Genomic DNA, 27,939 nt, shown 5'->3' on the forward strand with positions numbered 1-27,939 from the left:
AAGGCATGCGTGAGCCTTGAGGAACAGAACTTCCTGTCTGAATGTCACATCTTCATAATAAAAGCTCTAAAGACTACACCCAGTTCATTGGACGTCCCGAGCAAAGAAGGCTCCTACAAGTCCCATGATGCATTGCACTTCAGTGACAAACGAAAATGGCGGCAGTGATCGAGCAGAAAACTGAGAGGAGAATTTATTTTTAAATAAAACTCAACCGAACAACCAACAGAACTAATGTGTAAAAGATATATGTCTTACACATTTAAAACCCCTCTGAAGGATACGGCCACTGAACTGAAACACAGCGTTAGTTAGCTGTTAGATACTGACATTTAAACATCATCTGAATGGAGGTTATCAATATAAAACTATTTTGAACTGAATGTTCTTGTAGCTCAAACTTTACTGAATCTTTCTCTGGACTCATCTGTCCCCTCGTTGTTTTCAACACTTGACAATGAGCCAGAAATCAAATGGTCCAATGGATTCATCATGTTTTAAACAATCCAAACCCACTGTACTACAGATATGATCACTACAGAGGGAAATACATTTCAATACTGTGTCTTTGTCAAGTTTGAAAACATTCCAGGATGAAGTTAAGATAAAGAATCAATCAGAAATGTCAACATTTCATTTATCTCATGATTGAAATCCATCCAATGAGGAATCTAGATATTTAAAAAGATAGATATTTATAAAGTTCATCCATCTATCTATCTATTTATCTTTCTATCTATCTGTCTGTCTCTCTATCTATCTATCTATTTATCTATCTATCTATCTATCTATCTATCTGTCTGTCTTTATATCTATTTATCTATCTATCTATCTATCTATCTATCTATCTATCTATCTATTTATCTATCTATCTATCTGTCTGTCTTTATATCTATCTATCTATCTATCTATCTATCTATCTATCTATCTATCTATCTGTCTGTCTTTATATCTATTTATCTATCTATCTATCTATTTATCTATCTATCTATCTATCTATCTATCTATCTATTTATCTATCTATCTATCTATCTATCTATATATCTATTTATCTATCTATCTATCTATCTATCTATCTATTTATCTATCTATCTATCTATCTATCTATATATCTATTTATCTATCTTTCATAAACTTCAATGTTGCTGTCGCGTCTCTGTGACGCAATCACTGTTCTGAAGGATGAGACGCAGCTTTTATTTTGAAACTGTGGACCGGATGTGGCTGGCTGGCCGCTGTGCTCTTCTTCGTCTTCTTCTTCTTCTTCTCTGGATCGTCGTTGTCTCTTGTCCGGGACAGACTGAAGCTCAGAGACAGAATCAGAGTCTCTCGTCTCCGCTGCTCGTCTCACTTCACTTCACTTCCACTTCCCTCTCAACGAGCTCCGTCACAACCAAGTCATGGATCCCGCGAGTCAAGGTAACGTGAACTGTTAGCTTAGCATGAGTAGCCTAGCCTAGCGCCGGAGACACGTAAACATCTGCTATAAATGTCTCCACCTTCACTTAGCTCCTTGTGTCCTCAGCCCTGTCTCAAGTTAGGATGTGGACATTATTAAAGGTAAATGTCTCCACCTTCACTTAGCTCCATGTGTCCTCAGCCCTGTCTCAAGTTAGGATGTGGACATTATTAAAGATAAATGTCTCCACCTTCACTTAGCTCCTTGTGTCCTCAGCCCTGTCTCAAGTTAGGATGTGGACATTATTAAAGGTAAATGTCTCCACCTTCACTTAGCTACATGTGTCCTCAGCCCTGTCTCAAGTTAGGATGTGGACATTATTAAAGATAAATGTCTCCACCTTCACTTAGCTCCTTGTGTCCTCAGCCCTGTCTCAAGTTAGGATGTGGACATTATTAAAGGTAAATGTCTCCACCTTCACTTAGCTCCATGTGTCCTCAGCCCTGTCTCAAGTTAGGATGTGGACATTATTAAAGATAAATGTCTCCACCTTCACTTAGCTCCATGTGTCCTCAGCTCTGTCTCAAGTTAGGATGTGGACATTATTAAAGATAAATGTCTCCACCTTCACTTAGCTCCATGTGTCCTCAGCTCTGTCTCAAGTTAGGATGTGGACATTATTAAAGGTAAATGTCTCCACCTTCACTTAGCTCCATGTGTCCTCAGCTCTGTCTCAAGTTAGGATGTGGACAGTATTAAAGATAAATGTCTCCACCTTGACTTAGCTCCTTGTGTCCTCAGCTCTGTCTCAAGTTAGGATGTGGACAGTATTAAAGATAAATGTCTCCACCTTGACTTAGCTCCATGTGTCCTCAGCTCTGTCTCAAGTTAGGATGTGGACAGTATTAAAGATAAATGTCTCCACCTTGACTTAGCTCCTTGTGTCCTCAGCTCTGTCTCAAGTTAGGATGTGGACAGTATTAAAGATAAATGTCTCCACCTTGACTTAGCTCCTTGTGTCCTCAGCTCTGTCTCAAGTTAGGATGTGGACAGTATTAAAGATAAATGTCTCCACCTTCACTTAGCTCCTTGTGTCCTCAGCCCTGTCTCAAGTTAGGATGTGGACATTATTAAAGATAAATGTCTCCACCTTCACTTAGCTCCATGTGTCCTCAGCTCTGTCTCAAGTTAGGATGTGGACATTATTAAAGATAAATGTCTCCACCTTCACTTAGCTCCTTGTGTCCTCAGCTCTGTCTCAAGTTAGGATGTGGACATTATTAAAGATAAATGTCTCCACCTTCACTTAGCTCCTTGTGTCCTCAGCCCTGTCTCAAGTTAGGATGTGGACATTATTAAAGGTAAATGTCTCCACCTTCACTTAGCTCCATGTGTCCTCAGCCCTGTCTCAAGTTAGGATGTGGACATTATTAAAGATAAATGTCTCCACCTTCACTTAGCTCCTTGTGTCCTCAGCCCTGTCTCAAGTTAGGATGTGGACATTATTAAAGGTAAATGTCTCCACCTTCACTTAGCTCCATGTGTCCTCAGCCCTGTCTCAAGTTAGGATGTGGACATTATTAAAGATAAATGTCTCCACCTTCACTTAGCTCCTTGTGTCCTCAGCCCTGTCTCAAGTTAGGATGTGGACATTATTAAAGATAAATGTCTCCACCTTCACTTAGCTCCATGTGTCCTCAGCTCTGTCTCAAGTTAGGATGTGGACATTATTAAAGGTAAATGTCTCCACCTTCACTTAGCTCCATGTGTCCTCAGCTCTGTCTCAAGTTAGGATGTGGACAGTATTAAAGATAAATGTCTCCACCTTGACTTAGCTCCTTGTGTCCTCAGCTCTGTCTCAAGTTAGGATGTGGACAGTATTAAAGATAAATGTCTCCACCTTGACTTAGCTCCATGTGTCCTCAGCTCTGTCTCAAGTTAGGATGTGGACAGTATTAAAGATAAATGTCTCCACCTTGACTTAGCTCCTTGTGTCCTCAGCTCTGTCTCAAGTTAGGATGTGGACAGTATTAAAGATAAATGTCTCCACCTTGACTTAGCTCCTTGTGTCCTCAGCTCTGTCTCAAGTTAGGATGTGGACAGTATTAAAGATAAATGTCTCCACCTTCACTTAGCTCCTTGTGTCCTCAGCCCTGTCTCAAGTTAGGATGTGGACAGTATTAATGATAAATGTCTCCACCTTCACTTAGCTCCATGTGTCCTCAGCTCTGTCTCAAGTTAGGATGTGGACAGTATTAAAGATAAATGTCTCCACCTTCACTTAGCTCCTTGTGTCCTCAGCCCTGTCTCAAGTTAGGATGTGGACATTATTAAAGATAAATGTCTCCACCTTCACTTAGCTCCATGTGTCCTCAGCTCTGTCTCAAGTTAGGATGTGGACATTATTAAAGATAAATATCTCCACCTTCACTTAGCTCCATGTCTCCTCAGCCCTGTCTCAAGTTAGGATGTGGACATCATTATTGAGACACTGACTCAGACGTTTGTTCTAACATACAGAACCTCCAGAACATGTGAGGGACACGTCCAGTCTTCACTTTGTCTGAAGCTAAGAGACAGAACGTCCAGCAGTGTCACAGGCTGCAGCCTCTAAAATCGACTTCACTTAACCTGAACGTTTAAAACCTTGATGAGCTATAGCACGAGATCACATGAGTTCAAGCTGAGACATCTTCAGGGGACTACGTCTGCAGTGTCCCCTCAGGGACGTACTAATGAGACATGTAGCGCTGCATCCTGTTCTCTGTAACGCTGAGTGGCCATCATGTTGTGTCAGGCTTCCTGTCTGAGAGGGATCGGCTTTCAGGAGGTGATACAAATTATTTTAAAGACAAACAGGAGTAACGAGGACGCGTCTGTCCACTGTTCCTTCTTAAAAGATGCTGTTAAACCGAAGACGAAGACATTTGGCCGAGCTGCGGACTTTTCCTGCTTCGTGTAGAATCACGTGACGCCTCTCTTAGTGTTTGCTCAAGTAAAAACTTCATTCCACAGAATATTATTAACGGATGTCTGTCGTGTGTGTTCTTCAGGGTCCATGTTGGTGGTTATACGTTTGTTTGAGCATGAAAATAGACCAGAATGCATTGCAACAGCCAGGTGGTGTTCTGAGGGGTGTGGCCGTTATCAGTTCCGTGCCTCAGTGTTTGCAGACTGGTTAGACGACCGGCCGAGAGGTCGCAGGAAACTACGTTCAACTTCCATCTGCAACTCATGTTTGATTCAAAGAAGTGGAGCTCGGACTGATTGGATGTAGTCAGGGGGCATTCTGGGAAGTGTAGGAACTGAGTGTCTGAAGGAGACGTGATAACAAAGTATATCTGAGACTTATTGTTATTCTTTCTTTCTTTGTCTCGGTTTGACCTCACTGCTGTTGTGTGTGTGTGTGGGCGGGTCTGAATCAATATACCTTGAGGGCGGAGTCGTGAACACGGACGTTAATTCAAACTCACTTCCTGCAGAATCGGTGTCTCCTGCAACGCTTGTGTTTTTCTCCAGCTGCCGACTGTTGCGTGTCTGTTGCGTGTCTGTTGTGTGTCTGTTGCTGTCAGGCAGTGGTGTTGAGCTCAGTGCTGCTTGAAGTGAGGTGGATTAAGTCCGTTCACTGTGTTGTGAGGTTGTTGTTTCACAATAAGTTTGTTTACTGGACTATAAATGATTTTAATCCTGGAGAAGCTTGAGCAGGCAACACGTTGAAAACACTTTCTCACTAACTTCTGCTAATCGTCTCTGCTTCAGCGGTGAACGTCCCCACAGCTAAAAGTATGAGGTTGTGTTCCCACTTGGCCACAGTCACAACAGATTCAGTGCCTGAGCTCTTTGTGTAATGATGGGGATGTGAAGACGATTCCAACAAATGAGATAAACACTCTTTCAGAGACTACGTCTAGTTTTACGCAGCATTCATTTGCTCCAGTCTCTTTTCCTCCTTGTGTCCTGTCGTCCTCTAACTCAGCTCTGACTGTGCCAAACGTCTGTATCTGCCAAAATGACGCTGGTCTCCTCAGGTGATGACGCAAGATGAGCTGATTGTCATAAAAACCCGACGGCGGCAGATTCATTGTCTAAACTGGCATTTTCTGCAGTGACGCGTCTCTGGATCAGTAATCTTGACAAAAGTTAGATCTAAATGTGCTTCTGTTCTGTATTTGATATTTCCTGTCTAGTTTATGTCAGTGTACGTTTTTGCAGAAGTTATACGTCATGTCCCGCCTCCTGCTGCTCTACAGGCTCCGCCCCTCGCCTGAATGCTCCCCACACGTTCCTGTTGTTGTGAACGAGTCGATCTGCTGCTTCTTCTTCATGTCTGAGAACAGCTCACGTTTGAGACCCCACCCCCCACCCCCCAATCAGACATTTGATCTGGAAATGTACCAATAATATCTCATCATTTCCAATCCCTGGATCTCAAGTCACTCTCCCAGAATGCATTTCAGGTCTCGGCTCCGGTAACTGTTGCCTTCTCTTCCTGTCCCATATCTCCTGCTGGCCACACTCGCCCCTCCTTGGCCCCAGCTTCTGTGCGTGTCACTGAAATAGATACTGAGCGAACCACTCTGGGCTTTTAACACTTCATCTGGTCTAAATGTGCGTCTGCTTGTCCCTCTGCTTTTTTTCACTCGTCCATAACGTCTCCTTTTCTTCACCCTCCTCCGCTCAGATATCAACCTGAACTCTCCCAACAAGGGCCTCAGTGTGGATCACGCAGACAGTCAGTCAGACATGGTGGTGGAGGGAGCGGTGGGAAATTCAGTCAACCCTCTCCCACCCGGCCTGACGGAGGAAGAGGCGGAGGAGCTGCGCACTGAGCTCACCAAGGTAACGACCGGCCATTCCAACACCACCAGGTGTTAGAGTCATGTGACCTGTGGATGTGTCTTCAAATCCTTTCTTTTTTTATCAGCGAAGATGTTTTTTGTCTATACCTCCAACTACCAGACTTAAAAAGAAACTTTATTTAAAATGAGTTGCTAGGATGTGGTTTTCTTTACATCAGTCACTGTTGTACTAATCATTTATCTTCCTCTATTGAATCAAGATGGAAACTTAATTCGTATAGTTTAGAAGATCAATATCGATCGTCTCCTGTTCTCAAGAATCGATTGTTTAGATTTTCTCACCCAACACATTTTTGGAAATAACTCAATGATGAATTTGCTAATGATTATAAATACACTTGTACACATGGATGAGTTGGATTTGAGTATCTGTGCTTTAGCAGAATGAAAACACAGCACGAGGAGCAGACTGAACTCACTCTCCGGTTGTGTTTCAGGTGGAGGAGGAGATCAACACTCTGCGTCAGGTTTTGTCCGCCAAAGAGAGACACGCCACAGAGCTGAAGAGGAAGCTCGGCCTCAGCCCGCTCAACGAACTCAAACAGAACCTCAGCAAGAGCTGGCAGGACGTACAGACCTCCAACGCGTATGTACTCATCCCTCAGCTCACAGAGATACTTGGTCTAAAAAAAGTATAAACATCCGCAGCCAGATTAAATCAAGGTTTGGTTTAAACGCTCATCACACAAAGAGCAGATACTTCAAGTTTAACCAGTTAAGAAAGTTTTCTCTAAATCACATTGTACCAGATTGGTGACTGGAGTCGGTTGGTGAGGAAGATATGAGCATGTTGTCATTTCAAACAGGATAAAATAAAAAGATCATTATTATTATTAATATTATCATGTATATATATGTGTGTATATACATATATATATATTTAATAGGAATTTTCTTGACTGACGGTTTCTGGATGTTGCAGAATTATTTTAACCCTCTGAACTCTGCAGTACAAAATGTTCCTCCGGTCTTTACGTTGATATTTTTACTTCCTGTGATGTCATTTCCTGGAGAACCTTTAAACGCTTCTTTCAGCAAAAAGGTTTTGTACTGAAATTGTGTTTCAAAATACAAAAATGATTTAGAACCATGTAATTGTTTAGTTTTTTAGATACGAACATTTCTCTGTTGACTGCACACAACAAACGTAAAGACACTACAGTCCATCAGGAGGAAGAGGAAGAGGCCCCCTCCTGCAGGAAAGAAGGAATGTTCTTAATATTGTAGTTCTTATTTTAGATCTATTAAAACATGATCATGCAGATAACTATCTCTTGCAGCCATTTGGGGGAAATTCCCTGCTGCACACAACAAAATATTATTAGGTCATCAGGAGCACACAGCTGACGAGGCGGAGGACTGAGCCTTGATAATGACAATGTTTGTGAATTTAAATCTATTTAAACTTTAAATTCAAATTCTCCTGTAGTGAGTTCGCCCGTGGACCCTCTGCTTCTAGAGGTTTACAGGTGATGCACTGAATTTGAAGGACATCTCCATTTGACTCGATCAGTACCAGGGTTTCTATTGGCACAGGGGACACAGGCGGACAAACTTGATGACTTTGAATGTTTTCCAAAGACGACACATTTTATTTATTAGTGATGATTCTAATTGAATTTGTGATCTGCTAACCGAGCCAGCCGGCTCCGAGAGCGCGTGGAAGCAGCGTAACACCCTCGTGTCTCTGTTTCTAGCTTTGTGAGAACCTCTGAGAAATTGGGCGAGTGGAATGAGAGAGTTACCAGTTTGGATCTGTGAGTCCACGCTCTGTTTGCTGCTCGCTCACCGCTCATGTCGGGGCTTCTGCAGTGTTTGCTCTCTCACGCTCTTACTTCTACTCACACTCTCGTCTCACCTTCTAACCATGTTTGAGAACGCTAAACATGTCCGTCGTCTGTGTTTGACTTCGTGTCTGGCGGGAGGTCGTTTATCTGTCGCAGGTCTCACCTGTAACCATTATCAGGCACATTTTTATATAAGATGAGTTCAGTCTCGTTCATTTGAAAATATATTTGACCCTGTTGAGGAACCTGCTGGGATTTACAGAAGGGGTTTAAAAGAAACAGTCTGATACCGTCTGTCTGTAGTTTGAGAGAGAGCCTGGTGTTTACTCTACTACACCTTATCTTCAGCTATTGAATTATGGGGAAGTGTAAATAGTGCTGGGCCTCTGACATCCCCTCATGTGTGTTACACTTCTTAAGATCTTAAATTTACTGAATCCTGCAGGAGTCCAGGTTTATTCTGGAGACCACAGTGTTACCACATCTTGCTGTTTGTGATATGAACGAACACAGTCATCGTTCTCTCTTTCACATGGATCTGCATTAGACTCCTCTGATCACCAGTGATGGAAACATTAACTTGCTGAGCTTTCGTGATGTCGAACGTGACGCACCAGTTTTTGTTTCAGTGTTAATGTGATGAAATACTTTTCATTATTGCATCAAACTAAAAATGCAAGAAAGCTCTAAAGAAATAATGATCAGAGCTGCTTTTCATTTCCAATAGGTGGTCGGCTTTACAATTCTATCTTTACAACCTGTATTCACATTTTCAACTTGGATTTGGAATGTGATGCTTTCAGGTTCAGGAATTAGGAGACACAGGATTGATTTGAATGGAGATCAGCTGTTATGTCTCTTTCTGTTTGTTATGTTTTTTAATCACCATCGTCCATCTGTCCGCTGCTTCCTCTCTCAGACCCCAGGTGTCCTCTGCTTCCTCTTCATCAACATTAGTTAGATCTTTTTCTTTGCATTTGGAAAATAGAGTTTTATTCAAGCTGATTATATTATTTTCTTCTAATCTAATACTTGACTCATCCAGTCATTTAGAAATGTGCTTTATTCTGTTGTTTGTTTTACCTTGAGAGCACAAATCGACCACCTACAAATCTGACTCCGTTGATAAGCACTTACTGGTGTTGTTTGCACGTCACGTAATGAGCCTGAGGGAGGAAGTAATGGTGTGTTGAGTGCCTGATGCCGGATGTGGCCGGTAAAAGAGGCAGTTTACTGGCTGGGTCTGAATCTGTCTCTGGGACATGAAGCCCACAGACGGAAAAATTGAGATAAAAGATATATCTCATTGTCCGAGTCATAGGTTTCATGTGTTTATATCAGAGACAGAGCTCCATTGTGCGCTAATGGAAATTTGCTGGTCACAGCGTTGGACGGTCTAAACTCTGCTCCATCTCAAAAGAGCAAATTAGCTCCATAACCAGACGTCGTGTGCCTGAACTCTTAGTTTCCTCGGGTCGACGTTGGAATAGAGAAAAACAGAATCGGTGAGTTTTCTGTTCATGGCTGCTGCTGTGAAGTCTGAGGCTGATGGAATGTTCCGGTGGCTGCTCTGACATGAACTGGATTGGCAGGATTACAGAAATACGCTTAGCTGACAGTGACGCTGCTCTCACACACACACACACACACACACACACACACACACACACACACACACACACACACACACACACACACACACACACACACACACACACACATCAAAATAAAATCTGTTCAGAGAAAATAAAGATGAACTCGCTTTTCCCACATTGAAAAAATAAAAAAAGGTAAGATACAAACACTGCCATCTTGTGGTGGTGACGTCATTTGCAGTCAGTCTGTGCAGCAGTGATCGTTGTCCTGTTGACAAGTTCCCGCCCATACACGGGCTTCGACCAATCCTGAGACAGTCTCCGCTGTCAATCATGACTAACTAATTCAAACCGAACTGAAAGAACGACTTGAACAAACGTCAGTGTGATGAGAACGACCTGAAAGTTTTAGTCTGAAAAAACTGATTTAATCAACGTTATATTTCAAAGATTCAGATTCCCTCAGTATTAGTCTTGGTTGAGGACAACACACACACACACACACACACACACACTAACACACAATGCACAGTAAGGTGAGTGCTTGTGTCTCTCACCCACATACACACCAGACTTGCTGCTGCAGCAACAAATGGGAGGAGAGGAATGTGAGGGTGAGATGGAGGGAGGAGAGTTGAAAGAGACGGCGTTCTGCTTAGTCATCTGACACGTGAGGCCAAGAGAGAAATGGGTTATGAATTATGAAAAGGTTGGAGCCACAAAGACTCGGAGCGGGTTGTCATGAAAACTGGACGGGTTAGAGTCAAGAATCAATCACTCAAGTCTGTCGACTGTTTTACTTGATGATGTTTTCAAGTTTCAGCATAAATCTAAAAAATCTAATTACACCTCAGCAGCTTTTCTTCATCCATCAGTCAAAAGAAAATCTTCGACAAACAAACCTCCAGACGTGAAAGACAGAAACCCTGTTTCTGTTGGACCTGTTGTGTATTTCTACAGTCACACAGTGAAGTGCTGTGTGTGTGTGTGTGTGTGTGTGTGTGTGTGTGTGTGTGTGTGTGTGTGTGTGTGTGTGTGTGTGTGTGTGTGTGTGTGTGTGTGTGTGTGTGTGTGTGTGTGTGTGTGTGTGTGTGTGTGTGTGTAGTCACTATGTTGTACAGTCAGCAGCATTGTCCTGGTGTGAGTCTGGATATAGAGACGAGCCTTGTCTGAAGGAGACACGTCTAAAACGAGAGCCGTCTCCTGTAGAGCCCGATGTGTCCGTTATGAATCTGTGGACAATGACAACGTCTGAGCTCGAGCTGTCACTCACAGTCAGAGTGTGTCAGGCCTCCAGCAGATGAACGTCACGTCTCCTGTCAGCGTGTGCGTGTGTGCGTGTGCGTGCGTGCGTGTGCGTGCGTGCGTGCGTGTGTGTGTTGTGTGTGTTCGTCAGCTACACTTATTAACTGCAATAGTGTACAATTAAAAATGAAATACAGTTCCGTGTGTGTTCGTCAGCTACACGTGTTTTAATCGTTGCGTGGTTTTGTGAGTCTTCAGGAGTCATTTGAAACAGCAGCCGTTTGCTGCCCTATGATTTTGCTTTATGTTCTTCTAATAAAGAAAACGTTTCCCCAGAGTTAAATCTGAATCCTGGCTCCAGCTGCATGCCCACCACAGTGTGATCTCTACTGTACTGTATTGTGAGTGTGTGTCTCTCCCCTGTGTCACGATCCTGCTGTTGTGTCTTCAGATATCTGTCCGCCTCAGCCACTTTGGATGACATTACCCACTCTGAAGCGTGAGTTGACTCCTTTCTCTTTTCTGTTTTGTTTCTGTAGATGAGCTAAGCTTTCTTTACTTTGCTCTCTCCTTGTTTGTCACTGTTCTTGCTTTATTTGATTTTATTCAGTTCTGCTTTTGCTTATTCAAAGTGCACATCTTGTTTGTAGTCATGTTAGAGGCAGAGAGAGGTTCAGCCTCGTGTTCGGAACTTTACCAACAAGCATTAAAAGACAAGTTCATTTCAAGAGAAGAAAATACAAACGACAACTACACGAGCAGAATAATATTCATCAGTTACTATTTTGATTGAACAGTCAGTGATAAAGTTTGACAAAGGATCATGAATATATCTGCTTGGGCTTAAAAATAAAAAAATGGTGACAGTTGTGTGCATCTACGAACATCTGCTGCAGAGACTGTGTGTGTGTGTGTGTGGGATTTTAGTTTTGTGTGTTTGTGTATTTGTGCCGGTTCAATATTTAAGGAAATATTCTCATTAGCTTTCTTTTCGAGTCACAATGATGTCTGTGTGTTAAACATGATCTCTCACTCTTCAATTGATTAATTATTGTTGTCACACATTTTTAAGAGGACGTCAAAAGTTTTCAGATGTGACCGATCTTCAAAAAGCATCAGAAGGTTGAAAGTGCGTTTGCACGTTTCTGGTCCGAGGAACCTGCGGAGATTCACAGGGCTTCCACAGATTCCTCAAAGTCTTAAGAAATGTTAATTGATTTCAAGTCTCCAACATGTTCAGGTACAGGAAGGTCTCATGATGACACTTAATTCCAAATCTTTTTGGCTTTAAAATGTTTGTTTTGGCGTTGTGTCTCGTCTGTCACGTCTCTGTGTGTTGCAGTCGTTTCTCAGTGACACAGATATTAACACGCTGTAATAAACCTACAGTCATGAACTGATCGTGTACAAACCCTGGGTCAGAACTGATCTCAGCTCAGCTGCTCTGTGTGAAGACTTTGATTCTGTCTCTGGTGTTTCCAGGGTTTTTCTCTGCGCAGCTACTGCCCCTCGTCATAAACACACAGACTAATATTCCTCCAGACCATAAACTCTTCCGTTTCCTTTGTTCGCTCACAGACGTCTGATGAACTTTTTGTCATGTTTGTGTTGTGGGACTAGATGATGTGTTGAGCAGCTTGTGTGTTTTAGATTTTTGCCGCCGTGTGCTCTCTTCATCTCTGAACATTAACCTGCAGAAGTGTGGAGCTGCAGTGGGACTCAGTCTGACTCATATCTATATTAATGCTGACTGGACTTCTTCGCTGCTTCTGTCCTAATGTTTCAAAAGAAAGATGCTGAAATTAAACAGAAATGTTTTTGGCCACAGTAGACGATCGTCGTCATGACCTGTCCTTCTGTCTGGTTTGTTAACGAACAGAAGAGCTCACGTTGTAAATGGCGGAACATTTAAAAACCAAACATGGAGACAGGAGGTTGGTGGCGTCTGTTAGACGACACTAACCTTCAGGAGCTGAGCAGCTGTGATGATAGAAACGTCTGTGATGATAGAAACGTCTGTGATGATAGAAACATCTGTGATGGTAGAAACATCTGTGATGGTAGAAACATCTGTAAACGTCTGTGATGATAGAAACGTCTGTGATGATAGAAACGTCTGTGATGATAGAAACAGCTGTGATGGTAGAAACATCTGTGATGGTAGAAACATCTGTAAACGTCTGTGATGATAGAAACGTCTGTGATGATAGAAACAGCTGTGATGATAGAAACATCTGTAAACGTCTGTGATGATAGAAACGTCTGTGATGATAGAAACGTCTGTGATGATAGAAACATCTGTGATGATAGAAACGTCTGTGATGATAGAAACGTCTGTGATGATAGAAACGTCTGTGATGATAGAAACATCTGTGATGATAGAAACGTATGTGATGGTAGAAACATCTGTGATGGTAGAAACATCTGTAAACATCTGTGATGATAGAAACATCTGTGATGATAGAAAAGTATGTGATGGTAGAAACATCTGTGATGATAGAAACATCTGTGATGATAGAAACGTCTGTGATGGTAGAAACATCTGTAAACGTCTGTGATGATAGAAACGTCTGTGATGGTAGAAACGTCTGTGACCTCTGGCTGCAGCTCTGTAAATACAAACCTGTGTCTGTGAACATTCAGCTGATTCACTGTTAGTTTAGTTTATTTGATGTTTGCTGTGATCGAGTGGTTTGTTCTAATGTCCCACTGTCTTTTTACCGCCCTGTCCCTCCCCCTCCCGTCTCTCTACCTTGTTTTTCCTCATTCTTTCTTTCCCTCCATCCATTTTGTTTCTTTCTTCATTTATGTCCCTCCTCTTCCTCTCTGCCCCTCCCGTCCTGTCCTTTTTTAAATTTTTTCCCACTGTCCCACATCTTCTTTTCATTACACTCCAACCATCTGTCCTCCCCTCTTCTTTTCCCCACTGTTCTCTTTCCCATCTTCTTCCCCCACCCCTCTCTCTCTCCATCCCTCCGTCCGTCCCCTCTCTAGATACAAGAAGACTCAGGAGACTCTTTCCCAGGCAGGACAGAAAACCAGTGCAGCTCTCAGCACAGTGGGCACGGCCATCAGCAGGAGGCTGGGCGACATGAGGTACGATGAACCGGAGCCGAGCGGCTGACGCTGGCTCGGCTACAAGAACAAATGAGCAGAGCGAACAGAGCTGAGAGAGAACGGTGCTTGACTGAAGATATTCACTGTGGTGAATCCGCTGGAGATGGTATGAATACCTCCCCCGCCCAACATGACCCACGATTCTCTGGGACATTTTTAAAATGTGAAAAAGGAAAATTCAAAATCCACATCCTGTTTATGACACGGTGCTGTGGTGAGAAACAAGAGGCAGTTAACTTTAACCACCGTTAATAATCCAGGATGAGTCTCATAACCAGGATTCTATCTCTTCAACTGAACACCTTCTCGTTTTCACTTTGAATCCACTGCTCATTGTTTCTGTAGCTGTCTCAGACATGGAAACTGTTTCTTACTGTAACTAGGAAGTAGTGATGTACAGACACTTCTCTAAACTCAGTGGCTCAACACGATGCCTTTAGTTTTCCATCTGTACAAAGTGAAGCTGTGTACTTCTTCATTTACTCCTAAACTTAGGATCTGAACTCATGGAGAAGTTGAACCATCCATGAAAACTCTTCACAGGTCGATGCTGAACAAATGAATGTTTAGTAGAAGTAGAGCTCGTACAGTGATGGTGCCGACCTCCAACTGATCCCAGACCTGTGAAGATGCTGGACTTCTCAACCTAGAATCTTAATTAGATGTGTGTTTAATTTGCTTTAGCTTCATTTTGAATGAGTGACTGAAACATTTACTGTAGAGAACAACCAGACTGAAGCTTGAAGCTCTAACTCCTTCATGTTCTCTTTTCCTGACGACGCCTCCTTCTCACACACACATTCATGTTTGCTCTTCATACAAGTGTGTGTGTGTGTACTTTGTGGTCCGAGTGTACATACGTGTGTGTGTGTGTGTGTGTTTCCTCTTCATGTCCATCGCTGCATGTCGCACGTTGTCCTTGTCCATCCAAACCGTTTGCTCTGGTGCACCTGTAGTTTGTTTTGTTGTAGATAGACTCGTGCACGTTGTGGTGATAACACCTGGGAGACTGTGACCCGGAGGAGAGGACGCGTTACTGCAGCTGCACGAGAGACAGAGAGAGACACACAGAGAGAGAGACACACAGAGAGAGACACAGAGAGAGAGAGACACACAGAGAGAGAGACACACAGAGAGAGACACAGAGAGAGACAGAGAGACACAGAGAGAGAGAGATTTACATCAAGTCTGTGTTTCAAACAAAAACTCAAAACTTCAGATCATAGATAGAGATTAGAGGACGCCCTCACCTGCTGTGTCTCACGTGCTGTGTCTCACGTGCTGTGTCTCACCTGGTGTCTCACATGCTGTGTCTCACCTGGTGTCTCACCTGGTGTCTCACCTGGTGTCTCACGTGCTGTGTCTCACCTGGTGTCTCACGTGCTGTGTCTCACGTGCTGTGTCTAACCTGGTGTCTGGTGTCTCACCTGGTGTCTCACCTGGTGTCTCACCTGCTGTTTCTCACGTGCTGTATCTCACCTGGTGTCTCACCTGCTGTATCTCTACTGGTGTCTCACGTGCTGTGTCTCACCTGGTGTCTCACCTGCTGTGTCTCACCTGCTGTGTCTCACCTGGTGTCTCACATGCTGTGTCTCACCTGGTGTCTCACCTGGTGTCTCACCTGGTGTCTCACGTGCTGTGTCTCACCTGCTGTGTCTCACCTGCTGTGTCTCACCTGCTGTGTCTCACCTGCTGTGTCTCACCTGGTGTCTCACCTGCTGTGTCTCACCTGCTGTGTCTCACCTGCTGTGTCTCACGTGCTGTGTCTCACCTGGTGTCTCACGTGCTGTGTCTCACCTGGTGTGTCTCACCTGGTGTCTCACCTGGTGTCTCACCTGGTGTCTCACCTGGTGTCTCACCTGCTGTGTCTCACCTGCTGTGTCTCACCTGGTGTCTCACGTGCTGTGTCTCACCTGGTGTCTCACCTGGTGTCTCACGTGCCGTGTCTTTTCCCTTGTTGTGGTTTAGTTTTGCTTTGCTGCTTCGTTTGCCTCACACTCTCTCTCTCTTTGTTTTGAATGGCTGCCGTGGTTTTTCCTGCAGAGCTCTACCTTTCTCGAATTCCTTTAGGTAAGACTAACATGTCCTGGTACAGTCATGTGACGAACGCTAGTGACGCATCATATATGTTAAGCTTCCTCCTGCACACGGATGGGAGACATGTTAACCTGCATTTTTAATAATGATGCATTTCTTTAACCCTCAAGAACCGAGCAGACGGTCGATCAGACTAAACGTCAGAGATGTTCAGTGCTCGTTGTTTCTGCTCGTTAAGACTCGTTTGGCACATTAAAGGGGCGTGTCTTTGTCTACCTGGGTTCTTGTGGGTTAAAGAAAACTTTGAGCATCTTGAACTTTTTATAAGTCAGAACATGAGGACGCATAGTTTTTAAGATTGTGGCAGAATTTCATTTCACTTTGTAAAAACTGTTTAATGGTTGAGGACAAAGTCTGAGACAGTTTGTTGTGTTGAGATTTTAAGCAGCTGTTGTTGACACTTGTTAAACTTTTGATTCATGTTTTAATTAATTTAATTAATTTAATATTCGGCAACAAGTCCTGAACTTGTGTTTGGACGCTGTGTGAAGCAATGTCTCAACTTTGACTTGCTGCATTCTGTCTGTGTGTCTGTCTGTGTGTCTGTCTGTCTGTGTCTGTCTGTCTGTGTCTGTCTGTGTGTGTCTGTGTGTCTCTGTGTGTCTGTGTGTGTCTGTCTGTGTGTCTGTCTGTGTGTCTGTCTGTGTGTGTCTCTGTCTGTGTGTCTGTCTGTGTGTCTGTGTGTTTGTCTGTCTGTGTGTGTGTCTGTGTGTGTGTGTCTGTGTGTGTCTCTGTGTGTCTGTCTGTGTGTGTGTCTCTGTGTCTGTCTGTGTGTGTGTGTGTGTGTGTGTGTGTGTGTCTGTGTGTGTGTCTGTGTGTGTGTGTGTCTGTGTGTGTCTGTGTGTGTGTGTGTCTGTGTGTCTGTCTGTGTGTGTGTCTCTGTGTGTGTCTCTGTGTGTCTGTCTGTGTGTGTGTCTCTGTGTGTCTGTCTGTGTGTGTGTCTCTGTGTGTGTCTGTCTGTGTGTGTGTCTGTGTGTGTCTGTCTGTGTGTGTCTGTCTGTCTGTGTGTGTCTCTGTGTGTGTATTTTGCCACTGCTTGCTTTATAACACTTGCACTTCTCTGTCTCCTCTTTAACGCTTACAAAGTAGCAACTATTCCATTCGCCACTCGATAAGTATGCCCGCCATGAGGTAAAGTCACACACTGACCAGCTGCTCGCTCTCTGTCTCTCTCTGTACTCTACCTGCTGCTGTCTCTCTCTCCCTGTCTCTCTCTCTCTGTACTCTACCTGCTGTGTCTCTCTCTCTCTCTCTGTCTCTCCCTCTCTCTCTCTGTCTCTCTGTCTCTCTCTGTACTCTACCTGCTGCTGTCTCTCTCTCTCTGTACTCTACCTGCTGCTGTCTCTCTCTCTCTGTACTCTACCTGCTGCTGTCTCTCTCTCTCTGTACTCTACCTGCTGCTGTCTCTCTCTCTCTGTACTCTACCTGCTGCTGTCTCTCTCTCTCTGTACTCTACCTGCTGCTGTCTCTCTCTCTCTGTCTCTCTCTCTGTCTCTCCCTGTCTCTCTCTCTCTCTCTCTCTCTTTGTACTCTACCTGCTGCTGTCTCTCTCTCTGTCTCTCTCTCTCTGTCTCTCTCTCTCTCTCTGTACTCTACCTGCTGCTGTCTCTCTCTCTCTCTCTCTCTGTGTCTCTCTTGTTACTATGCTGCTTCCACACTTTGACATCTTTTCATTAATGTTGAAGAAAACCACCACCTTCCTCTTCCTCACTTGACGGAGAGAAGAAGTTCTAACATTTAATCAGCGTCAGGTCGTTTTATATCTGCATCGTTAGATTTCTGCTTCTCGTGTAGTTAGTTCATGTTTGTTATTATTTCAAACGAAGCAGGAAACATTAGTTTGGCTCAGATTGTCTGGTTCAGTGTCTCTTAATGAGCCGGGCTCAGATTCTGTGAACACGAATCAACCACGTCTAGAGAAACACACTGATGAAGCCTGTATTATTTATACTTATAACGATATGTGGGCTGTACAAATAGAATTAGATTTGATGTTTGGTGTTAAGTTTATTGAAGTAAACTGTTGTTTTCTGTGTCTGGTTTCCGTGTGAAGTTGTCATGAATGTAATTGTGTCTGTTCTGCAGGAATTCTGCGACCTTCAAGTCCTTTGAGGATAAAATGGGAAACCTGAAGGTGAGTTAGACTCGAGAATTCACTGATCAGCTCCTGAACGAGTTCATCAGGTTTATTTATCAGAGCTGAGTCGTTTCTTCAGGGTCAAAAAGGTTTCGATTCATTTTCTGGCAGATTTTCTAAAAGAAATCGAGAAAAATGTGAAAATGAAAAACTTCTGTGGAAGAAATATTCTGTTAAACATCTGAGATTTCTGTTGTGACAGAATTCATCCTTGAGTTATTTGATTTTATTCCATTTAAATACAAAGTAGATGATGAAGATGATGTTATAAGAAGCCTTTCCTTCAGTTTACAGAACGATCTGAGCTCAGGCTCCATGAAGCAGCGGCTCTTCCTCAGCTTCACATTAACTCTTTGTTATTATTGATGAATATGTTTTTATAAAAAAGTGAGAAATGAAGTTTGAACACTGAAGCGATGTTTTTAAACTTGTTTCCATTTCAAACAGGAACAGTAATGAGACTCTACTCTGTCTCTGCAGTATAAGGTCGTCGGCCCCAGAGGAAACGGAGACGCCGTCGGCTCCCCCACCGACACCACCCCCACTCAGGAGAATCCTCCTTTCTGAACGCACGCCGCCTCTTCCACTTCCTGTTCCTCCTCCCACTCCTAACTGCCACCTTCCTTCATGACCTGAGACTGTACTGTTGTCACCTCACATGGGTCAGCCCTGACCTTTGACCCTCCGCCTCGCCGCCTCACCTCCGCTCACGTGCCCCTAAACGCCGACAGGCCGATGCGACGGACTTGTGAATTTGAGGTGGGAGGTCAACCTTTACTCCTCTGCCTCGCTGTTGATCTCTAAACCTGAATCATTTACAAACTCGTCGCCTGTGGTCGCATCGCCTCCTCCTCCCTCAGATCCTCACGTTCTCATTCGGGCTCAAATCTAAACTAAATTCATTTTTCATTTTGGCCTCGAGCTGTTTTAGAAACACTCAGTGTCCCCGGACTTCAAGTTCCCCAAATCCAGTTCACAGCTCGTTTGAAACGATTTGGTCGAATTGAATTCATCACATTTGACTTGAATCTCCTGCAGGAGGTGGTGTTTGTTTAGGGAGCAGGAAATCTGCAGACTGAGGGAGGAGGAGGAGAAAATCATTGATTCACTACTTAATCGAATATTTCCGTCAACCTTCTCTCTGACTACTTCAGTGAGCGTCACCTTCTCCCCACCTCGTCCCCAGTTTCACTCACAGGTCAGAGGTCAGTGGTATGACTGGGGCGGGGGGGTTGGGGGCGGAGCTACTCCTGCTACATGCATGTGCACATCTCATCTCAGTTGAACCATAACAACCATGCAAAGACGACCGAGGTCTTCTGTAAAAATAAAAACCCCCGAAAAAATAAAACCGTAAACCATTTTGTATTATAAACTATTTTACACTGCTTTGCATAATGTTTTTACATAACTTTTATCAATATGTATAAATATATCTGAATAAATCTATTGTCAGCGATGCTGCGGGACGGAGCTCATCACGTCTGAAGGGAGAAGAATGTTTCAGTTTCACAGACACGGACAGTTTCTCCTGCTCATGTCCCGGAAACGTCATGTTTGTGAAACGGACTCATTCCGGTGGAGTTGTAGGCGTCAGGGCGAGAAGCAGCGTCTAAGTTCTGTGGCTCCTCCCTCTGCTGACGACGTGAGACGATGCTTTGCTGTGTAACGCTATCGCCGCTTGTCTCTCGGCCTGACTCACGTTAAACGCTTCGCCCGTTCTGTCGCTGGTAGAACACCGAGTCCTTTTGTTTCGTACTAATTAGTTTTTGTCGCACGGACCGGTTGGATTGAAGGAAGGGGAGTTAGCATCAAGATGTTGAGAGTCTGACGGCTCAACGTCACAAACGTCCAGCTGCCGTCACCGAAGCTTTGCCAACGACCCCTCAACGCACACACGCACTTCTGTTAACACACTAAATGTCCTGATGGTGCACACGCGCTGCACGAGGCCGGAAGAAACACAAAGTCACAGTTGCTCTTATTGTTGTTGACCTGCGCCCCCCCCCCCACACACACACACACACACACACACTCTCTCTCTCTCAGTCGTCTCTGGAACCTGAGTCGTTTCTCTTGAATGTGGAAAAAGAGGAGAAAGTAGTTTTCTAGTGTTTTGGTTTTTTCTGGCACAAAGATCGCTGATACACGTGCAACACTGCCTCTAGTGGTGAAACCTCCCAAACCACGCGCAGCGCCCTGCTCCTGCAGCCGCAGGCTCGTGATGCACGTGTGATCTCAGCATCTGGAGGAAGAAAAAAACCTCAACTCTCCAAATGTTGCTCAGTGTTTTTTTCATTTTTGCCAAAATTCGGTGTCAAAGTGTCACGAGTCGACCTGTGCTTCAGGAAGTGACATCATCCATAACGAGCTGTTTGAAGCCAAAACTTCCCTGGAAGATTTGAACTCGAGCCATAGATTTAAACCGTTCAGGTCAAAGTGAACACGATGTCCTCAGACAAACATTAGCTGACAGAACCGACGTGGAACCAAGAGTTGATCCGCTTGATTCTAAGGTTCATTGATAAATAACGTGCGCTCGGTTCCTGGTGAACCTTTTAAATGTGTTGACCGGTTTGATGATCCGGAAAGAAAAGACAGTTCCTTCTGGAGTCACTGTGACATTAAATATTGGAGGTTTGAAAATGGCCTCAAACATTCAGCGCTGCTCTCGTATCCTCGTCTCTAAACTGAAATACAAATGAATAAATAATGAAGACGTTAATATTTCCGTTATTAAAGACTAAATTTCCCAGGAAGATTTAAGCTTGTAGAAAAAGAAGAGGCGAAATAAAAAAACAACTTCCCGTCAATCTGCTGCAGATTCGATCATTTGTGTATTTTCTAGTTTTGTTCGTTGATATTTTTCTGTTAGTTCGAGCAAAGTTTCTTTTTCTCTCTGTGGTCGTGGATTCAGGAGGACGATCACGTGTATAATTCAGTTACTATCAGTTAAAAGCAAATGTTTAAACATTTCTCTGACTTTCTGCTTTGCCAACGTGAGAACGCAGACGCTCACTACGAGACGTTTATATCTAAAGACATTTATTTTAACTTTCACTCCAAAAAAATCTCATTTAAAATAGATGTAAAGTGTGAATTGCAAATGAAACGACCTTTGGGAATATAACCTGTAAATCAGCCGTGGGACTCTGGATAGAAAAGGATCATGTACTTTTTGTTTTGGTGCCAATGGGAAGTGCAGCAGGTGGAGCCGACGCTGGACGACTGTAGAATATAATCATAGCTTTATTTAGTTCCAGCTGACGTGGATTATTAAAAGGGATCAGATTTGGAAGCTTATGATTAAAATCAGTTTATGGTTTTGTTGTATATGTTTGGATATCAATAAAGCATTCCTTTAAATGACAACCTGTTCTGCTGTCAATAATTAAAATCTCTTCTTGAAATTAACCCAGAATTCACTTGGGTTATTGACAAATGATTTATTTGAATGTTTGTTTTACACTCTTAGGTTTTATCTTCTGTATCTTCATTCAAACTCTGATATTTAAACTAATAACACTTTCTCTGAAACCATATTTCTGGGTCTTATCCTGTATTTACCTTCACAGAACAACAAAAGCATAGTTCAGTTTGATTTAGAGCTAAATGACAACATATATGATCCATGTATTAACGGTACAGAGACATGATGGACCTGTGAACACTGTCAGACACAAGAGGCACATGATGATTCTGTATTTAATACATCGTGTTTTATTACCATGAACTACAGCAGACACACTAAACTCTGCATATATAAATGTAATGAGTGTTGTGCAGAGCACAGAATCCTGTCCACTAGTCCACCAGGGACAAGTGTGTGGGGACGGCAGAGTTAAAGACAGTGTTGTCTCACTGAAGACGGCTGTAGACTCACTTCACTGTCTGATGGATTCAGGTCAATGACTAATTGAGTTTGGTTTGATTCAGTAAAGTCTCGAGTGTCCTTTGGACAGAATGTGATGATCTCACTTTCCTCGTCATCTTTTCTTTGTGTGGTTTCTAAATCAGCTCGTCGTTGGTTATAATCTTTTTTTAAAACCTCATCATCAACTAATTCAAACCAAACTGTTCGGAAACACTTGGACAGAAGAACTAACATGTTTGTTTTTTTTTATTCTGAATTTAAAAGTCTTCAGTCAGACTACACACTACAATGAACTACAGTTCATACATTTGACCACAAGAGAGCGCTGCAGTCCTTACAGGGACAATGATCACGTGTGTGTGACTGTGAAAGTTCAAAACATGAATGACTGTTTCACAAACACACAGAATGTTTATGATTATTAACAGTTTTTATAGAATGGAATGGAACAATATATAATAATAGAAACAGTTTATAATATAAATAATATAACATCTAATAATGTATAGAATTTAATGTATATATTTTAATATATAATGTATATCTATATATTTTAATATATAATATAATGCATAATATATATATTTAATATATGATATAATGTATATAGTATAATGTAAAATGTATATATTTTAATATCTAATGTATATATATATATTTTAATATATAGTATAATATATAATATAATATATAGTATATATAATATAATATAATATAATATTATATAATATAATATATATAATATAATATAATATAATATATAATGTATATAATATAATATAATATAATATAATATAATATAATATATAATATATAATATATATAATAATATATAATATATAATATATAATATATAATATAACAAATATATATATATAATATAATATAATATAATATAATATAATATAATATATAATATATAATATATAATATATATAATATATAATATATATAATAATATAGTATAATATATAGTATATAATATATAATATATATAATATAATATAATATAGTATATAATATATATAATATATAATATATAATATATAAAATATATATTATATATTATATATAATAAAATATATAATATATATAATATATAATATCATTTTTTAGTATAATATCTAATATATATAATATATAATATATATAATATATAATATAATATATATAATATAATATATAATATAATATAATATAATATAATATATATAATATATATAATATATAATCTAATATATAATATAATATTTAATCTATAATAACAGAACGCTCCTCTGCTGCAGTTTTGCGGCCCCGCCCTTGTTTGTTTGGGTGGATAGACTCCGCCCCTCTGTGTGCCTGTGATTGGCTGGTGTCGCTGCCCTCGGGACGTCACGTCCTGCCTGGGTATATAAGCTGGACTTGTGTCCCCAGACCTGGAGAAGACGTCTCTCATCGTCTCCCGGGGACATTTTCACTGAACTCTTCCTCCGATGGGCCCCGTCGCCTGTAGCGTCTCCTCCCCCAGCCTCTGACCGACTTCACCCGCTGCTGCGGCCACGCGTCCGGCTCGTCTGCTCCAGGGAAGGTGCGTGTTAGTGCCGCGGAGCCGAGGGGGGAACATGGAGGGTTCGATGTGATGGAGGGCGAGCTAACATGCTAACGGTGCTAGCTGCTGATAAATATTAGATAAACACGACACAGGTTAGAATCCGTCCGTTTACAAGTTCCCCCTGTACGTTCGACTTTGCATCCTGTGATCTACAGTCACGTGGTCATTCATTGAAGAGAGTGTCTTCATCATCTTCATCTTCATGTTTATCCTCTTCATCATCTTCATCATCTTCATCATCGTGTTTATCATGTTTATCATCTTCATCATCTTCATCAGCAGCTGATGTTTGAGTCTTTGATGTGATCAAACGCAGAGTTCTAACGTGTCACAGAAAACAGGTCTCCACGAGCAGCTGACGTGTTTTTAACGGAGCCTCGGGTTTGTTGTTGTCTGCAGATCTGACGTCATCATGACCTCACACCAGCAACTGACTGATCCCTTTGTTTTGATCGATTACTCGATGATTAATCATCGATTACTCGATGATTAATCGATGATTACTCGATGATTAATCGATGATTAATCGATGATCATCATCATCACAGATGAAACTAAACATAAATAGATGTTGAATTCATGAATCAGTGTTTTGATGAGATCTGTGGATCTCCAGCTGATTCTCTCTGAGTTGATTAAATAAACATTTAAATCATTTGTGATGTTCTCTTCATGTTATATATATATATTATATAACATATATTATATATATATATATATATGTGTGTTATATATATATATATAACATATATTATATATATATATGTGTGTGTTATATATATATATATATATAACATATATTATATATATATATATGTGTTATATATATATATATGTTATATATATTATATATAACATATATTATATATATATATATGTGTTATATATATATGATGAACGTGTGTTCAGAGGATCTGGTGTCACGTAAACAAACCCTGTGTATGAAATCATGTACAACATGTACCCTCTGTGTATTTATACACATCAACAACTTTAAATTCAACCCAGTGTAAATAAAACTTATGTCACCAAACTCCTGGAAACCTTCAGTAGTTTGAGTCTTACAGTGAAAGTGAACCTGTTGGATGATTCATTCAGAACAAGTTAAACATATCTTTACTTTTAATTTGTAAAGTTGTGATATTTAAACGTTTCTCTGACGTAATAAATCCTCTCAGTTCTTCGGTGACTCTGATCATCTGGTTTGAACTCGTGGGTTTTCTTCTCTGCAGGTTTCCATCAAGCACAACCAACAGCGACCAACAACAGAAGAATGGCAGCCATTCCAGCGGGCGGTTCTCTTGTGGCAACCACTGACTACTACCGAAGTGAGTCTCTCTCGCCCCCTACAGGCTGCCTGATGTCTGGACTGACATGATGTCACCACCATACATATATATATATATATATATATATATATATATATATAGAGATATATATATATAGAGAGATATAGAGAGAGAGAGCTTGAGGGAGGAAACCAGAGTCCATTCACTCAAGACAACTCCCTTCCTGTCTCTTGTGTGTTCACACCGGACTCTAACATCATGTTAGTTATGTTTAGAGCCTGTGTAAGAAGGGGGAGGGGGGTGTCCTGCATCTACAGCATGTGTTTTTGTTTGGGCTCCACAGAGCAGGACCTGTCCGAGCAGATCAAGAGCTGCAGCTTGGCAGTGGCCCTCAGGCTGTGGTTCCATAACCAGAGGAGAATTGATTTTAGTTTTGTGTCCATGTTGCTGCAGCTTCTGACTCAAATGAGATTCAAACAAAATGAGTCGTGAGTTCAAGTAAAGAAAACCGAGGCTTCTCCACCTCTTTCATCTGACCTGCAGAAAACAACTGCAGCAAATGTCCCGTGTGGACTTAAGTTCCTGTGGCTGTGGCTCAGGGGTTAGAGCGGTTCAGTCTCAGTTCGAGCCCCTAATGCCAAACTGTCCTCGGTCGTCAAGACTAGAAAAGTTCTACGTAAATTCAGAACTGAAGTTCATGTCTGAATACATCAACTCTTTCTCCTCCTCCTCCTCCTCCTCCTCCTCCTGCAGGGCGCATCGGCTCTACGTCCAGCAGCAGCTCTTGCGGCAGTTCGGAGTACAGCGGAGAGGTCATCCCTCATCACCCAGGTACGAGCTCTTTGTTCAGAGTACAAACACTCACTCTCTGCTCCAAATGAAATAAAGCTGGAGGATTAAAGCGTTTGTAGTTTTCAGGTCAGTGAATAAAGTCGCTCTAAATAAGAACAGATTAAACTCGGGGACAACAACCACAGGTTCCGTATGTTTCTGTGCGTCAGTGTCTCCACACGACTTCTTTCCTGTTTTTGATCAAACATTTGAATTGCATCACCGTTACTCATTTTGTAATATTCCGGACGAGCTTCAGCTTGAGTCACCGCAGGTTGAGTCAGCTGTTGCCCGAGGACACACATTGTTCCCGTGGCTGAGTGATTGTGGAAAACATCGAGAATCCTTTTCCTCTCCAGTAAGAATAAATATCATCACAGCTCCTGATGCTGACGTGAGCCTCCTCCGTTCAGAGCTGCTGACTCTGACGGCTCAGTGCAGCCGCATGTGAAAACCATCTGCGATGGTTAAAGATTGTGTTTGCTCGTCTGTTTTAAAACCACAGGGTCAGCTTTCTAATGGCTGCTAACTACACACACACACACACACACACACACACACACACACACACACACACAGTCTCTTTGTCAGTGCTGTACATGAAAGTAGGTGAAAGGGGAAATGTGGGCGTGTGCAGACTCAGTCAGCTCACGTGAATTCTTTCGAGCTGCGGAGTTCATCAGTTATTACACATGAACACAAAGATATAAATAAAACATATAAACACAAGAACAGTTCAAATGTTCTGTTTTCTTCAGAAATCTAGTTTCACATCCGGAATCATTTGATAAAATGTAAAAAGTAAACAGTGTGACCCAGATGAGGGCGGGGGCTCCTCTCGCTGCTGAGCTGGAAACATTCACCAACATTTTAAAAAGCTGCTCTGATAGAAATCTGAATGAAAAGCCTGAGGTACAAACGTTGTGTCCTCATCATGTGTCTCCGCAGGACTCCCCAAGCAGGACTCTGGACACTGGTGGTCCAGTTTCTTCTTTGGGAAGCAGCCTGGGATGACCCCTCTGACTGAGGAGGCACAGCTGAAGTAAGTCTCGTTTGATGCTCTTATATAACGTCCCAGGTTTCATACTCATGAGTCCAGATCTGAACGTTGCATTAAATAAAGCTGAATCAAGAGAATTCAAACTTCCTGATTTTCTCTTTCCCCTCATGTGAACCTCGAGGTGACTCTGAATATCGTGTGTGTGCCTAAAGGGTCACGTGTGTCTCTCTGTGGTTCGCAGGGCGGGGGTTCCGGGTGCGGTAACAAATGGTCAGATCACCTGCGTTGCCAGGGAGATGGTGATGCAACGCCAGGTGAGTGAGAGCAGCGATGCAGGAAGCCCCACCTCCTCCTGATCCCGCCGCCTCACTCCGACCCACGCCACACCTCGGGGGAGGGGAATCAAACCAACGACCAACGCTAGGTGACGGGAGAATGTCCCGTTTACAACCTTTTAGTTTTTTATTGTAATTATTACTCGCTGTAGTACAGGCTGCCTTTGTTGTTTCCATGTGTTTTTTATTGACAACTTAAAAACAAGAAAAGAAAGAAAAATATAAAAAAAGAGAAATAAGACGACGATGACGGAACTAATAAGCTTGTTTTCTAACATTTGTACTGTTCTGTGTTTGTAATCCTGCGGTGCATAGAAACTCTGTGGCCAACACTTCCACACGCTCTGTTCAACATTTTTCACTCTGTCACCCTGTGGTTGCAAACGCAAAAATAAAGTAGACTCTCGCAGCCTAAACCTCTGAGTCATGTTCTCTCTTTGCGGGTGAATTCGGTTTGATTCCGTATTTAGCTCATGACACTTCTGCATTTGGAAGTTTCCGGGTGTTGTGTCTTAGCTGTTGGTTGAAATGACCTCATAAGGACGAGCGGAGGAAGGCGTCTGTGTTTTGTACAGAAGTGTCCGGCAGCAGAGTAAACAGAGCGAGCAGCACTTCATGTCCTGCCGTTACACAATCACATCTGGAAACCAGCGAGGAAACATTCCTGCACCACTGGCTCCACCTACTCGTCTCCACTGTGAATTTAAACATTCAAAACTCTCAGATTCCAAAACTAACTAAGCTTCTCACTTTTTATTTGTATTTTTATTTTATGTGCCT

General features: G+C 42.2%; 2 protein-coding genes and 1 long non-coding RNA gene across 26 annotated transcripts; 2 read left to right on the forward strand and 1 right to left on the reverse strand.

Moving 5' to 3' along the window:
- Positions 1 to 1,197: 1,197 nt before the first annotated feature.
- On the forward strand, positions 1,198 to 21,608 carry tpd52l2b (tpd52 like 2b). 23 transcript variants are annotated; one of them, XM_069526422.1, is made up of 10 exons: positions 1,200 to 1,419; positions 6,081 to 6,238; positions 6,696 to 6,844; positions 7,956 to 8,015; positions 11,337 to 11,384; positions 13,880 to 13,981; positions 16,046 to 16,072; positions 17,186 to 17,230; positions 18,185 to 18,233; positions 18,684 to 21,608. In XM_069526422.1, the coding sequence occupies exons 1-10, from the start codon at positions 1,401 to 1,403 to the stop codon at positions 18,690 to 18,692; spliced, it is 666 nt and encodes a 221-aa protein (XP_069382523.1). In that variant the 5' UTR covers positions 1,200 to 1,400; the 3' UTR covers positions 18,693 to 21,608. The 23 variants fall into 23 exon arrangements, with proteins under 23 accessions (XP_069382535.1, XP_069382523.1, XP_069382515.1 ...); XM_069526414.1 differs by having other exon boundaries at positions 18,717 to 21,608; XM_069526423.1 differs by having other exon boundaries at positions 17,189 to 17,230.
- LOC138410469 (uncharacterized) lies at positions 17,287 to 17,833 on the reverse strand. The gene is made up of 2 exons (XR_011243174.1): positions 17,401 to 17,833; positions 17,287 to 17,328 (listed from the first exon to the last, which is right to left on the reverse strand). It is a non-coding gene; the product is annotated as an uncharacterized lncRNA (long non-coding RNA).
- Positions 21,609 to 23,470: 1,862 nt separating the features above from the next.
- ppdpfb (pancreatic progenitor cell differentiation and proliferation factor b) lies at positions 23,471 to 27,575 on the forward strand. Of its 2 annotated transcripts, none has more exons than XM_069527649.1 (5): positions 23,471 to 23,680; positions 24,937 to 25,032; positions 25,747 to 25,824; positions 26,773 to 26,866; positions 27,066 to 27,575. In XM_069527649.1, the coding sequence occupies exons 2-5, from the start codon at positions 24,978 to 24,980 to the stop codon at positions 27,178 to 27,180; spliced, it is 342 nt and encodes a 113-aa protein (XP_069383750.1). In that variant the 5' UTR covers positions 23,471 to 23,680; positions 24,937 to 24,977; the 3' UTR covers positions 27,181 to 27,575. The 2 variants fall into 2 exon arrangements, with proteins under 2 accessions (XP_069383750.1, XP_069383751.1); XM_069527650.1 differs by having other exon boundaries at positions 23,492 to 23,796.
- Positions 27,576 to 27,939: the final 364 nt, after the last annotated feature.

The sequence above is a fragment of the Paralichthys olivaceus genome, chromosome 6 (assembly GCF_024713975.1).
Source record: "Paralichthys olivaceus isolate ysfri-2021 chromosome 6, ASM2471397v2, whole genome shotgun sequence".
Lineage (NCBI taxonomy): Eukaryota > Metazoa > Chordata > Actinopteri > Pleuronectiformes > Paralichthyidae > Paralichthys > Paralichthys olivaceus.